General features: G+C 66.2%; 6 protein-coding genes and 1 non-coding gene across 7 annotated transcripts; 4 read left to right on the top strand and 3 right to left on the bottom strand.

Moving 5' to 3' along the window:
• Positions 1–139: 139 nt before the first annotated feature.
• Q8F55_005157 (uncharacterized protein) lies at positions 140–1187 on the top strand (the record flags this gene model as incomplete). Its single annotated transcript, XM_069353650.1, has 3 exons — positions 140–204; positions 261–775; positions 853–1187. 3 exons carry the CDS (start codon positions 140–142, stop codon positions 1185–1187), a joined length of 915 nt encoding a protein of 304 aa, XP_069208292.1.
• A 374-nt stretch (positions 1188–1561) lies between these two features.
• On the bottom strand, positions 1562–1633 carry Q8F55_005156. The gene has a single exon. It is a non-coding gene; the product is annotated as a tRNA-Asp (tRNA).
• A 158-nt stretch (positions 1634–1791) lies between these two features.
• Positions 1792–3039, bottom strand: Q8F55_005155 (uncharacterized protein; the record flags this gene model as incomplete). Its single annotated transcript, XM_069353649.1, has 6 exons — positions 1792–2409; positions 2447–2537; positions 2569–2621; positions 2654–2884; positions 2918–2986; positions 3022–3039. 6 exons carry the CDS (start codon positions 3037–3039, stop codon positions 1792–1794), a joined length of 1080 nt encoding a protein of 359 aa, XP_069208291.1.
• Positions 3040–3270: 231 nt separating this feature from the next.
• Positions 3271–6087, top strand: Q8F55_005154 (uncharacterized protein; the record flags this gene model as incomplete). The annotated part of the gene is made up of 1 exon (XM_069353648.1): positions 3271–6087. The coding sequence occupies one exon, from the start codon at positions 3271–3273 to the stop codon at positions 6085–6087; it is 2817 nt and encodes a 938-aa protein (XP_069208290.1).
• Positions 6088–6160: 73 nt separating this feature from the next.
• On the bottom strand, positions 6161–7486 carry Q8F55_005153 (uncharacterized protein; the record flags this gene model as incomplete). Its single annotated transcript, XM_069353647.1, has 6 exons — positions 6161–6271; positions 6307–6539; positions 6584–6599; positions 6645–6777; positions 7030–7232; positions 7301–7486. The coding sequence occupies 6 exons, from the start codon at positions 7484–7486 to the stop codon at positions 6161–6163; spliced, it is 882 nt and encodes a 293-aa protein (XP_069208289.1).
• A 1538-nt stretch (positions 7487–9024) lies between these two features.
• On the top strand, positions 9025–10871 carry Q8F55_005152 (uncharacterized protein; the record flags this gene model as incomplete). The annotated part of the gene is made up of 7 exons (XM_069353646.1): positions 9025–9132; positions 9181–9261; positions 9297–9371; positions 9416–9499; positions 9550–9681; positions 9734–10082; positions 10120–10871. The coding sequence occupies 7 exons, from the start codon at positions 9025–9027 to the stop codon at positions 10869–10871; spliced, it is 1581 nt and encodes a 526-aa protein (XP_069208288.1).
• Positions 10872–11253: 382 nt separating this feature from the next.
• Positions 11254–12401, top strand: Q8F55_005151 (uncharacterized protein; the record flags this gene model as incomplete). Its single annotated transcript, XM_069353645.1, has 3 exons — positions 11254–11907; positions 11941–12094; positions 12142–12401. 3 exons carry the CDS (start codon positions 11254–11256, stop codon positions 12399–12401), a joined length of 1068 nt encoding a protein of 355 aa, XP_069208287.1.
• Between the last annotated feature and the right edge of the window lie 128 nt (positions 12402–12529).

Raw genomic sequence — 12529 nt, 5'->3', positions numbered from 1 at the left:
CCCCCAAACGTAAAATGGTACCCCCATTTAACCACGCCAGACCCTTTCCGTTTTTGTTCCTCCTCGACGTCGACGGCGGCTTGAACGACGACAAAAGGTCGAGCTTCGACCACAAACACCCATCCGCACCTCGTTAAAAATGTCGCTCGACGCGCCTTCTTCCGCCCTGCACCTCAACCAGGCCCCTAGCGGCTCGTCGGCGTCGTGAGTCGCACGAAAATCGCGTTTACTCGACCGCCCACTGACACTTGCCCCTTTAGCCGCCCGCCGACGCTCATCACCGTCCACCCCTCGGTCATCGCCTCGATCCTCACCCACCACTCGCGCAGGCCAGAGGAGAGCAGCGCGCCCCGTGTCATCGGTACCCTGCTCGGCACACGCTCGGAGAATGGCCAGGAGATTGATGTGCGCACGTCGTTTGCCGTCGCCCACAAGGAGGAGGACGAGGAGGTCGCCATCGACATGCCCTTCCAGCAGGGAATGATGGAGCTCCTCGCCAAGAACGGCATCAACGAGCAGGTCGTCGGCTGGTACGCCACGTCGCCCACGCTCAACGGCAACTCGGCCCTCATCCAGAACTACTTCTCGCAGGAGACTGGCCAGAACCAGACCATCCACCTCACCGTCGACCCCGAGCTTGGCCCCGAGGGCAGCAAGGGCCTCGGCATCAAGGGCTGGGTCAGCACCTCGCTCGGCCTCAACCCCAAGCCCGAGAACTGCGCCTTCCTCCCTGTCCCAGTGGTCATCAAGTACGCCGACTCTGAGCGTGCAGGCCGTGAGTGTCGAAGAGGGGCTACGAGCACGAGCTGCTCGGCCCCGCTACGGTTCTCTTGCACAAGCTAACCAAACCAGTCGACCTCATCACCGGCCCCGCGCCCCAGCCCTCCCCCGCTCTCCCCCCTCTCCCCGCCCTCTCGACGTCGTTGAACCAGCTGTCGGGCCTGATCGACCAGGCGCTCCAGTACGTCCAGGACGTCAACTCGGGCAAGATCAAGGGCGACCCCGAGGTCGGCCGCTACCTCCTCGAGGGTGTCGGCCGCTGGACCTCGACCGGCACAAAGGACGACGAGGGAGGCGTCAAGGAGGGCCTCCAGGAGACTCTTACCGTCTCGTACCTTGCCAGCCTTGTCCGCTCCCAGGTCGAGCTCGCTGGCCGTCTCGCCCTCGTCCCCCAGGCCCAGCAGTAGAGTGGTGCAGCGGCGTGGGTGGAGGTGTAGATGTTGTCGTCGTCCGGCGTGCGCGCGGGATGACTTTGCTGGCCGCGGCGTGCTGGCGTAGGGCACGGCGGCTGGTTAGTAGCGGCCGGTGTGAGAGCACTGGCGCGGGCAGAGCTGCGCATAATTGGCATGCATTGTCTAGAAATGGCCTGGGATGTGGATGAGGAGGGAGCGTCGGGCGCAGACAAACATACAACCGCGACGCCGATCAATCCCCGCGCCCATCACTCAACATTGTAATCGCCCACGAACAGCTAAACAGAGTCCCTCCACCCCCACCTCGTCAACTTCACCTTCCCCCACGCCCGACAACACAAAAACGGGAAGCCAGAGGCCTCGAGTTGCTTCCTGACGGGGAATCGAACCCCGATCTCCCGCGTGACAAGCGAGCATACTAACCGTTATACGATCAAGAACTTGGTGTTCGTCGAATGGGGTGCGGGCACACGAGCCCTCGCGTGGGTGCGAGCGCCACGCCACCGCCACATGCCGCGGTCCTGAGGACAATGACAACCAGTGACATGAGGCATGACGACAACTCTAGTAACAGCTACTCCCTCCTCCACTCCCCCCGCTACACCCTCCGCCGGCCGAGCCCGCGCCCGCCCCCCATCGCCATCTTCTTCTTCATCTCCTCGCGCCGCTTGTCCGCCGCGGCCTCCTCCTCTGCCTCTTCTTCTTTCGCGCGCTTCTTCTTGCTCTTCTTCTTGGGCTGGGTGTTGAGTAAGGGGTCCTGCGTGGACGTCGGGAGGTCGGTCTCCGGCGCGGAGGAGGATGGGAAGAGGGGTGGGCTCGACGGCGGGGGCGGGGACGAGCGGAAGACGGACGGGGCGAGTGGGGGCGGGGACGAGGGCAGCGGCGCCGGCGGGCCGTTGAGCTGCGTCGGGCTCGCGCTCGAGGAGGGTAATCCCGCGTCGTAGGCGTACGGCGTTTTCCGCGCGATCGGCGTCGGGGAACTCGGGGGCAGCTTGGGAGGGACGGCCTGCGTCGTCGACCCGCGCGGCGGGGACGGCGGCTGCTTTGGCGTGCGGTCCTCGGGCGATTTTGTGCGCGGTGGCGGCTGGGAGCGCGGGGCGGGGGTCACGCGCGCAGACGCAGGCGGCGGCGCGCCCGTGATCCGGCGTAATGCGCGCGCGACGCCCGCGTCGGCCACGACGGCGCCCACGGCCTCGGCCGGACTGTCGCCTGCTGGCTGGTGGGTTAGGCGATGGCACAGACGATGAACCCACCTCCACACCCCGGTCCTGCGCGAGCAGGCCTGACAGCGGCCGCAAGAGTTGCTTGCTCACGAACGCGAGCGGCTGGCGCCCGCGCAGCTCGCTGCTGTCAGCGCACCCGTGGCCACACCTACGTCATGTGGAAGAGCCAGCTGAAGGTGCCGGCGCGCAGCTCGAAGACCGCGTCCTGGGGTCAGTGGGGACGCGACACAGGCGTACAAAGTAGTCGTCGTCGTCGGTGTCGACGGTGGCGCTGGCCCAGCCAGAGTCGAAAACGTCCGCGAGGCGGGTGAGCGCTTCTGCCTCGTCTGGTGCCTCGCCTCCGGTGCGCGCGGCGATCTGCCCCAGCCGCGTGGGCACGCTCGTGGCGGTCAAAGCCTCGAAGTGCACAGTCTCGAGGTCGGTCGCGACGAAGAGGTACCCCTCGCGGTCGGGGTGCGGCGCGTATTTCTGGGGTCAGCGGCATCGGGGGGGCAGACGCACGAAGAGGAAGGTCCGACCGCCGGCGCGCTTCGACACCCACGCCGCTTTGAACAGCGCGTCGTCGTACCGCTGGGGATTAGTGTGTCGTGCCGGGGGGTACCCACCTCGTTGTACATTGACATTGTGGGCGCGGAGGTCGAGAATGCAGGTTGTTGATGTTATCGGCGCGTCATTCGGGTCGCGGATCGCTCGAGCCGGCCGCCTTGATCTTGGCTGATCGCCCACGTGGTCCACGCGACTTTGCTCCCGCTCCATCGCCCTCCACCGTGTCCAGCGATCCAGCGACCGCCGCGTCGAGAGCCAAACGTCAACGACAACTCGCGGTTGCTGCTGCACCGACCCACACCACATACATGGCAAACAACACGACGCCAGGCGCGACGCCGCCCGCGGTAGTCGACCTCTCCGACCCGCCATTAGACGGCGCGGTGAGCCCGACCGGCGGCGCGCCCGACCCGCTCTCGTCGCTTGGCGCGCTGGCCACGACCCTCGACAGCTACTATGACGACGTGCCGGCCTTCGTCAACTCGATCCTCGCGCAGCACCTCGAGCCACCACTGGGTGCGGGGCAGAAGGCGCTCCCGCCCAAGCTCCCCCCGATTGAAAAGCAGCTCAACGAGCTACTCACCCGCCTCTCGCTGCTGTCCCAGGACACGTCGTCGTCGCTCGAGCAGACGATCCACGACGTGTCGCGCACCGTCCCCCGCCTGACGTACGACCTGCAGTTTATGCGCGAGTCGGCTGTTTCGCTGCAGTCGGGCCTGCAGCTCGTGCAGGACCGCGTCGCGCGCCAGACCAAGCCCGGCTCGGCGGCTGCCGAAACCGACGAGGCGAAGACGCACCGCGCGCTCGACAAGCTCGCGCATCTCGACAAGCTCAAGACGCGGATGGAGAGCGCGCGCGACATTCTGCGCGAGGCCGAGTCGTGGTCGACGCTTGAGGGCGAGATCACGTCGTTTGTGCAGGACAAGGAGTGGACCAAGGCGGCGGAAAGGCTGGCCGAGGCGAGCAGGAGTCTTGTCGTCTTCCAGTCGGCCGAGGGCGAGTACGAATCTAAGCGTGCGCTGCTGGTGTCTCTGCAGAATGAGCTCGAGGCCGCGCTGTCGACGGCGCTCAAGGACGCGATCGCGCAGGTCGACACCGAGGCGTGCGCGGGCTTCTACGACATCTTCAGGATGATGGACCGCGGGCAAGAGTTCCAGAACTACTACTTTGCGGCGCGGCGCGCACCGATCACCGAGGCGTGGGCATCCGCGACTCTGTCCGACACGGGCGCGGCCACGCGCCAGAGCGTCGACCTGCGCGCGAGCTTCGAACCGCGGCAGAGCAGTGAGCGGCCAAGCCTCGACCTTGACCGCCGCAGCGGGCCCGACGAGCCGCTCAACTTTGCCGACTGGCTGCCAAAGTTCTACGCGGTCGTTCTGGCCACGCTCAACGCCGAGCGCCAGCAGATCCCCCTCATCTTCCCCGCGACATCGGCCGGTGCGATCCTCCAGGCATTCTTCCAGTCGGCCCTCGACGAGCTGTCCCCCTCCTTCCACTCGCGGCTGACGTCCGTGTCAGAGCACCACGGGCCAGAGGCGCTCCCGCAGGTCATCCGCGCGTACAAGGCGACCGAGGACCTGGCCGTCGCGGTGCAGGACGTGGTTGACAAGCTCGCGTTCAACACCCAGGGCGGGCTGTTGAGCGGTGCCGGCCCGCTTTCGCCGACGTCGCACTCGCCCAACTCGCCATTGACACCAAAGTCAGCACGCACACCAAATCAGAGGCTGAGCGTGAGCCACCGCTTCAGCCGCAGCTTTTCCGTCGGTGAGGCCGTGCCGTCGCATCCGTCGGGCTGGGAGACGGCCGTCTTTGAGCCGTTCCTCGACCTCCAGACCGACTACCCCGCGCTCGAGAGCCGGTATCTCGCCCACCTGCTCAAGATTGACATTGCATTCATCGACGCGGCAAAGGACGACCCGGCGCGCACGCTGACGGATCGCGCGATTGCCGTCTTCTCCCTAGGAGAGGACGCCATCTCGCGCTGCCTGGCCTTTACGCACGGGTACGGCGCGATCGGGCTGGTGGCGGCGCTCAACGACATGGTGGAGCGGTTCTTGAAGGACAATGCCGGTATATTCGAGGCGGCGCGCAAGGCCGCACGGCGGGGAGCCGGCGCACCCGACGAGCTGGACTTTGAGGGGCTCGACTACAGCACCGAGGACTGGGGAGCGTTCCAGCTCGCGCTGCATGTGCTCCAGTCGTGCCGTGGGATCCGGGACCGCCTGTCCGCGTTCGAGGGCAAGCTGTTCGTCGCGCTCGAGAGCATTACGCCGACTCTCAATCTCTCGCCGGCTGACCCGACGGCCTTTACCCGGACGGACACGACGCTCGGCGCCATTACACTGCTGCAGCAGTCGGTGCTCAACTCGGCCGACCTGCACGCGCTCATCTCGTCGATCACGCCGCCGGTGTACGAACTGACGCGGACACGCGCGGCAGTATCGCAGCACACGCAAAAGGCACAGGTCTTCCTCCAGAGCATCATCCTGTCGCCGCTGCAGGCCCAGCTGGAGTCGTACCCCACCCTCAGTGTGTGGAACCAGCCGGACAAGGCGCCGCGACGCGGCGAGCTGCACGTGCCGACGTTTTCGCTGTCACCCACCGACACCATTGCACGGGTTTCCGAAGGCCTGCTCAACCTGCTCAGAGTGTTCGAGGTGTACGCGGACGACGACGCGCTGGCGTTCAGCATCGAGACGCTGCCGTTCATCGACACCGAGTCGCTGCGCGAGCTCCTGCACCCCGAAAAGCCTGCCACACCCGACGTGCTCGACAAGGTGGTGGACAAGGGGGCAGCGGCGACGGCACCCACCCCACCCGTGCTCAGCGCCGAGGCGGTTCTCTCCACCTGGGTATCGTCGCTGGCCCTGTCTCTGCTCTCGCACCTGACGAAAAGCACGCTGCCAGCCATCAAGGTGCTGTCCAACCCCGGCGCGGCGCAGCTCGCGTCCGACCTGGGGTACCTCTCGAACGCGGTGCGCGCGCTCGACGTCGAGTGGGACGACCTGGAGCGGTGGCGCGAGGCGACGGAATGCAAGGACGAGGCCGAGTGGCGCGACAAGGTGGGCAGCGAGCGCAAGGGCGTGCTCGTGGCCATCGGCAAGCTCAGAGGGTGGGTGTTGTAGTGACGTTGCCATGCATCTGGTTTATAGAGTGGTACGGGGCATGTTGATTGTTTGCGTTGTACATACGGAATGTTCAAATTGAGCACACGGAGCAGCTGCACAAGCTGGTACGGAACGGATCTGGGACCTCGTCGCCCGCGGCGTACTCGACGTCGTTGATGCGGACGCGCCAATTCCGGTCGTCCTGGGGTGTCAGAGTGGTTTCAACGCAGTACGCACCTTGAATCCAGGCTCAATCACGGGCGGGAGGCTGAACTCGTCGCCGAACGTCTGCTCGACGCGCTCAAGCTTGTCGCGCCACCCCTGTGCGAGGTCGACCTCCGAGGGCGCGGGGGACATGGCAAACTCGAGGATGTCGTCGAGGGTCGCGGCGCGCTCGGCGTCCGGCTTGCGCGGGGGCACGCCGCGCTCCTCCGCGTTCTGGAGGTACAGGATGAGGTTGTTGAGCTCGCCTGGGGTGTCAGTACGCGGGAGGGGCGTCAGCGGCTCGGCTTACCTCGCAGCCGCCCTATCTGGGTTCCATTAGCCCCGCTCATCTTCCGAACACACCCACTCACCTCGACGCGGCCCAGCTGCTCGGGCGGGGCGGGGCTCGCCGTCCCGCTGGAGGCCGGCGACCGGCTGCTGCTCTCCGACTCGGGCTCCTTCTGCCCCGGGCGGGTGACGGCGCTCATCGAGAGCGAGCGGAGGCTGCGGAACCCTGGGCTGATGGGGCTTGCTGGCGTCGAGCCGGGTCGGCGGGGCTTCGGCTCGGCCGGGCTCGTGTTGATGCTTAACGAGAGGCGGCGGGGGCGGCTCGGCTTTGGCGGGGACGAGGGCTCGGCCGGCGGCGGCGCGCGCACCCCGCCGGCGAGGGTCATACGCCTTGTAAGCGTTGGTGGGGAGCTCGGCGCTGAGCGCGCGGGCCGCTCGCCGAACTCTGTGGCCGCTGCGCCGACGGACATGCGCCGCACGATCGTCGGGCTCATGGATAGCGAGAGGCGCCGCGCCACGGGGCTGACTGGGCTCGGGTAGGGCTCCGACTCTGGCCGCATTGACGCGGGCCGCATGACCTCGACGTTTTGTGCGTACGCCTCGATGGAGGAGTACAGCAGCTCGCGGTTGGCGAGGTTGATCCACGCCGAGCAGAGGGCTTCGCGGGTCATCTGGGGGGACGTGTTAGTTCTTGATGAGGCTGCGACGGGGGCGACGGCGCTCCATGTGGCCCACTCACACACCACCGCCGCCCGTCCGGCGTGTACCAGTACACCTTGGTAATGTACACCGCTGGGTTCCCCTCGTCCGCGTGTGGGAGGTAATCGCACGCCGACGTTGTCTTCTCGTGCTCCTCGGTGGCATACTCGGCGGCGGTGCGCGTGATGAACGCGGGCGTGGTGATGCTGGCGTGCACGTTGCCCATGGTGGCGGCTGGAATGCGTGGGTAGGTGGCAAAGAGGGCGACGAGGACTTGCACCGCCGCAGACGCGTCAATAAGAGATAGTAGGCCCAGCGCCAGGCCCAGCTGGCCGGGTTTGTGGTGGCCTCGGCATCGGGCCATCGGGCAGGACGCGCCATGGGGCGGGGTTGCTCAGTCATGCGCGGGGTAAGAGCCGCGGCCATGGGGAGGGAGGGGCGTTTCTCCGCCTCCGACGGGCAGGCACGCATGCACGATCATCCACTGGCAGCACTGGAAGGCATGGTGCGCAGCGCACAACGACGCGCATGGTAATGCCAGTGGCGAGCGGCCGAGCGATAAGAGTACGAGCGCGATATGTGCCTGGCCACAGTGGCCACAGTGAGGCCGGGAGCGGGCCAGGCCACATCGTGCGCCGGGCCCAGTCGCCGTCGTCAGCGCCGGCTCCTGCCTCGGCAATGCCAATGAGCTGCTCGGCCCGGCTTGATGCAGATAGACTTTTGCACCCGAGCGGGGTGGGCGACGTCGTCGCTGCCACTGCCCAGGCGCGCCGCTCTGCCGTGACGTGGGCCAGTCGGACAGCCGAGCTAATCGCCACTTGGGACGACGTCGTCAGTGTCAGCAGCGGTCAGCGGGTATTATAAAGCGGAAGCTGGAAACGGAAGCTGGAACGGGAATTGGTACGGGAGTGCGTGTTGGGCGCGGCTGAGTGCCACAGTGCTGATCGAGCGAGCACTTCAGGCTGCCTTCTGCCCGGGGCTGGGCGTCGGATGCTGACTGAGCGCTCAGTGGGTGGGTGTGTCTCGCCGGGGTTCAGTTGCTACTCGATCAGCTTGTGTGCAGTTATGCAAGGTGCGCGAATGGATGAGCAAGTCGAAGTGCAATTGTACAACGCAAACAAACAAGACTTGACGCCGCCGGCCTCGCTCGGGACGTGAGTCTTGGCATCCGTAAACGAACCCACCCACCCACCGCAGACACTGCACAACTGCAAAACTCGCCAGCTTGTCTCCCGCGGCCGTAGTGCCTACCTCGTAACGGCCCAGAGCCCGCTCCAAGCCCACCTTACCATGTTACCGGAATCTCGGCCATCTGCGAGCAAGAAGTCAGCTGACGGCTTGCTTATCGCGACGCGGTGCGAGTCCGACGGGCGAGTCTGTGCAGCTGCCTACGAGTAGGAGCGGGGTATGCTGGGGCGCAAGCAGAGCCCCACTCTCCGCAGCCTCGCGCCGCCGGCCCGTGGTCGGTCGGCGCCGAGTCCGAGTCCGGGCCACCCAGTGCGGCGCGTTTCCGCGGTGCCGAGCGAGCAAACGACCCAGGGTGCTTGGCGGGGAACACCGCCAGGCCGCCAGGGCTGAGGGTTTGCAACCCAGCAGAGCCTGCAGTTCCTCCGTGATCAGCTGTTCAGGCGCTTCAGGCGTTCCCCGGTGGCCCCAGACGGCGGCAGGGGGGTACACCAGGCTGGAGGCAAACGCCAAACGCCGCGAACAAGACAAGAGCAGCAGTACGCAACAGTGCCGTCTCTCAACCACCCACACCCCACAATGGCGTACGACAGCGAGAAGGAAGCGTACGACGGCGGCTCGGCGTACGTCGAGCGCGCGGCCGCCGACGACGAGAACCTCGAGCACACGCACGACGGCGAGTTTGGCGTCCGGCGCGACTTGGTGCGTGAGTGGGGAGGACAACGCTGACGCCAGACGCCCCGCGTCGTTTCCATGATCGCCATCGCGGGCACCATCGGCACCGGCCTCTTCCTCGGCTCGGGCGCGGCGCTGACGGTGGGTCCTGTGCACGGGGGAGTCACTCACGCCAGCTCGGTGGCCCGGTCGGCGCGTGGCTCGCGTACCTCATCATGGGCGTCCTCGTCTGCGGCATGATGTACAGCTTGGTGGGTGCGCCGCGCCGAACGAACATGCTGACAGGCAGGGCGAGATGACGTGCTTCGCGCCAAACGTCGGCGGCTTCATCGAGATGGGCACGCGCTACGTCGACCCCGCGTTCGGCTTCATGATGGGTGTGTGCGGGGCCGGGGCACGCTGACCCCAGGCATCAACTACATCCTGCAGACGGGGCTCACGTTCCCGGGCGAGCTGAGCGCGATCGCAATTCTGATTAGCTACTGGGACGACAACAAGAAGCACGCCGGCGCGTACATCACCGCGTTCCTCATCGCAACACTGCTCATGAACGTGATCGGGGTTCGATAGTGCGTCGCGGGGAGAGGCGCCAGCTGACGATAGCTACGGCGAGATCGAGTTTGTCTTTGCCGTCATAAAAATTACGATGTTGATAGCGTTGATCCTGTTCGGTCTAGTCGCCAACCTTGGCGGCATCCCCCCGAAGCGCGAGTACATTGGCGGCCGGTTCTGGCGCGAGGAGCCGTTCAACGACAGCTTTCTCGACCTCAAGCCCGTCTCGCTGAGCCGCTTCCTTGGCTTCTGGGCAGTGTTCACCAAGGTGGCCTTCAGCTACCTAGGTATCGAGGCCATCGCCGTGCTCGCGGGCGAGGCGCACAACCCTCGCCAGACGATGCGCATGGCCGTGCGCACCGTCTTCTACCGCATCGTCGGGATCTACGTGATCGCCATTCTGATCATCGGTGCGTTGTGGGCTCAAGACCGGGCTGACACTGCCAGGCCTCACCGTCTCCCAGCACTCGCCCGAGCTGCTGCACGCCGTCGAGCTCGGCGGGCAGACGGCCGCATCGTCGCCGTTCGTCGTCATCTGCATCCAGATGGGCGTCAAGGTCTTCCCGTCGGTCATCAACGCCGTCGTCATCACGTCAGCCCTTTCGTGCGGTAACGAGAACGTGTACGCCCTGTCCCGCACGCTCATGGCGCTGGCGAAGCAGGGCTACGCGCCCAAGGTCTTCCTCACGACCGACAAGCGCGGTGTCCCCCTCGCCGGCGTGCTCGTCGCCATGGCCTTCGGCCTGCTCTCCTACCTCTCCCTCTCCAAGGGCTCCAACCAGGCCTTCCTGTGGCTCACCAACCTCTCAGCGCTCAGCACGCTCGTCGGCTGGGTTTCCATCTGCTACTGCTTCGTGCGGTTCAAGAAGGCGCTCGAGCTGCAGGGCATCGACCGGCGCAAGCTCATCCTGCGCAGCTGGTTCCAGCCGTACATGGCGTGGACGTGTATCTGCTTCTTCTCCCTCGTCCTCATCTTCAACGGCTTCACAAACTTTGTCCACCGCTTCGATGCCAAGGGCTTCGTCGCGAGCTACATTACCATGCCCGTCATTGCCGTTGCGTACCTCGGCTTCAAGCTGTGGACCCGCAGCCGCGTCGTGCGCCTCGACGAGATCGACCTGAGCAACGGCCCGGCCCAGGCGCTCGCCGGGACGCGGTACGACCGCAACGCGACGCTGTTTGTGCCCGAGATCAAGTAGGCGCTGCACGCTAAGAGGAAGAGCAACGGAGCAAACGGAGCATCTTGTAAATGTACCAGTAGCGATGGATGGTTGTTATAGTGGGTGCTGCCGAAGGCGAAAGCCGACTCGGGCCGTGTGCCGGGGTCATTGCCGGCAGTCGAGTGGGGAAGTGGGGAACCCCCACCCTCCTCGACTCGACGTCGCCGCTCGTCTCGGCGCCGACTACCTCGATCCTACGCCGCATCCCTCGACGCACAGGGACATACATCCACGGCGCATCCAACTTCGCCGTGTTTCCCGACCGCCGGGCCAGCGCGCAGACGCGGTAATAACAAAAGGCTACAGCCTCACCAAACTCGACGAGCACAACCTCGACCCCATCTCATCCTCGACGACCACCATGGCAACAGTCTCAACCTACACGCCCGGAGCGCCAACCGACGCGCTCCACGCGATCTGGGAGGCCGGCGTCGGCGCCGTGCACGCAGCCTACTCGCTCCCCGCGGCCAAGTTCCACTCGCTCCTCAACGCCCCCCGCGCAGTCGCGCACGTCGCGGCCGTCGACGGCGCGGCGGTCGGCTTCGCGCTCACCTACCTCATCCGCGTGGGCAGCGCCGTCGACAAGGCAAAGCAGCACGACAAGGGCTCGCTCGCCGCGCTGATCGTTCTCCCCGCACACCGGCACAAGGGGGTGGGCAGCGCGCTCAACGACGCGGCCGTCGCCCAGCTCTCCGCCGACGTGCGCGCCAGCTTTGCCCGCTCCACGCCGGCCCCGACGACAGGCGATATCCAGCTCGGGTCCACCTTCCCGCGCATCTTTCCCGGCCTGCCAGCCATCCCAGCGTTCGACGGTGCCAAGGACTGGCTCAACAAGCGCGGGTGGAGCATCAAGGACAGCACCAACATCGACCTGTACGGGTCCCTGCCTAACGGCGTCGACCTCGAGAAGCAGACCGAGACGGCCAAGTCCCACGGGATCACGTTCCGTGCCGCCACGGCCGAGGACGAGGCAGCGCTCATGGAGCTCGAGTACGGCGAGTTTGGCAGCTTCACCGTGCGTCCCCTCCCCCGTGCGAGCTGACCCCAGGGCTGGCCGGACCAGTTCCCGCGCTTCATCGCCGCCGGGCGCGCGGGCGACATCTTCCTCGCGCTCAGCAAGAAGGGCGAGATCATCGGCGCCACGCTGGCAGCGATGCCCGGGTCGCCGGTACACGCGCAGATGGCGTGGCCCGATCTGTTGGGTGGGTCCAGATGTCTCGCAGACGACCCGCCGCTTACGTTGCCCCAGGCTCCAAGTGCTCGGTCATCGCGTGCGTCGGCGTGTCTGCCAAGTCCCGCGGCGAGGGCGCCGGTGTCGGCCTGTGCGCCGCGGCGCTGATCGACCTCGTGAAGCGCGGCGCAGACGGGTGCTTCATCGACTGGGTGTCCATGGTCGGGTTTTACGAGCGCTTTGGACTCAAGCAGTGGGAAGCAAAGTACTGGGACGGCGGGAGGTGGGTCGTGCGTGAGGGGGGAGCTGACGCCCAGGCAAGTCGAGTAGAGAGGTAGCACGCCGGATCACGTATGGCGCCCTGCTGCTGCGCCCCGTATCGAGCCACACGCCGATCCGTCACAATTCATAGAAGCGGTCATTGCGCATGCAGCAGTGGATTACAGATGATGGCAGGCTGGGGCGT

Source organism: Vanrija albida (genome assembly GCF_041260175.1).
Source record: "Vanrija albida strain AlHP1 chromosome Unknown contig_4, whole genome shotgun sequence".
NCBI lineage: Eukaryota > Fungi > Basidiomycota > Tremellomycetes > Trichosporonales > Trichosporonaceae > Vanrija > Vanrija albida.
The sequence above is the reverse complement of the archived record's forward strand: the minus strand, read 5'-3'. Positions and strand labels throughout refer to the sequence as shown.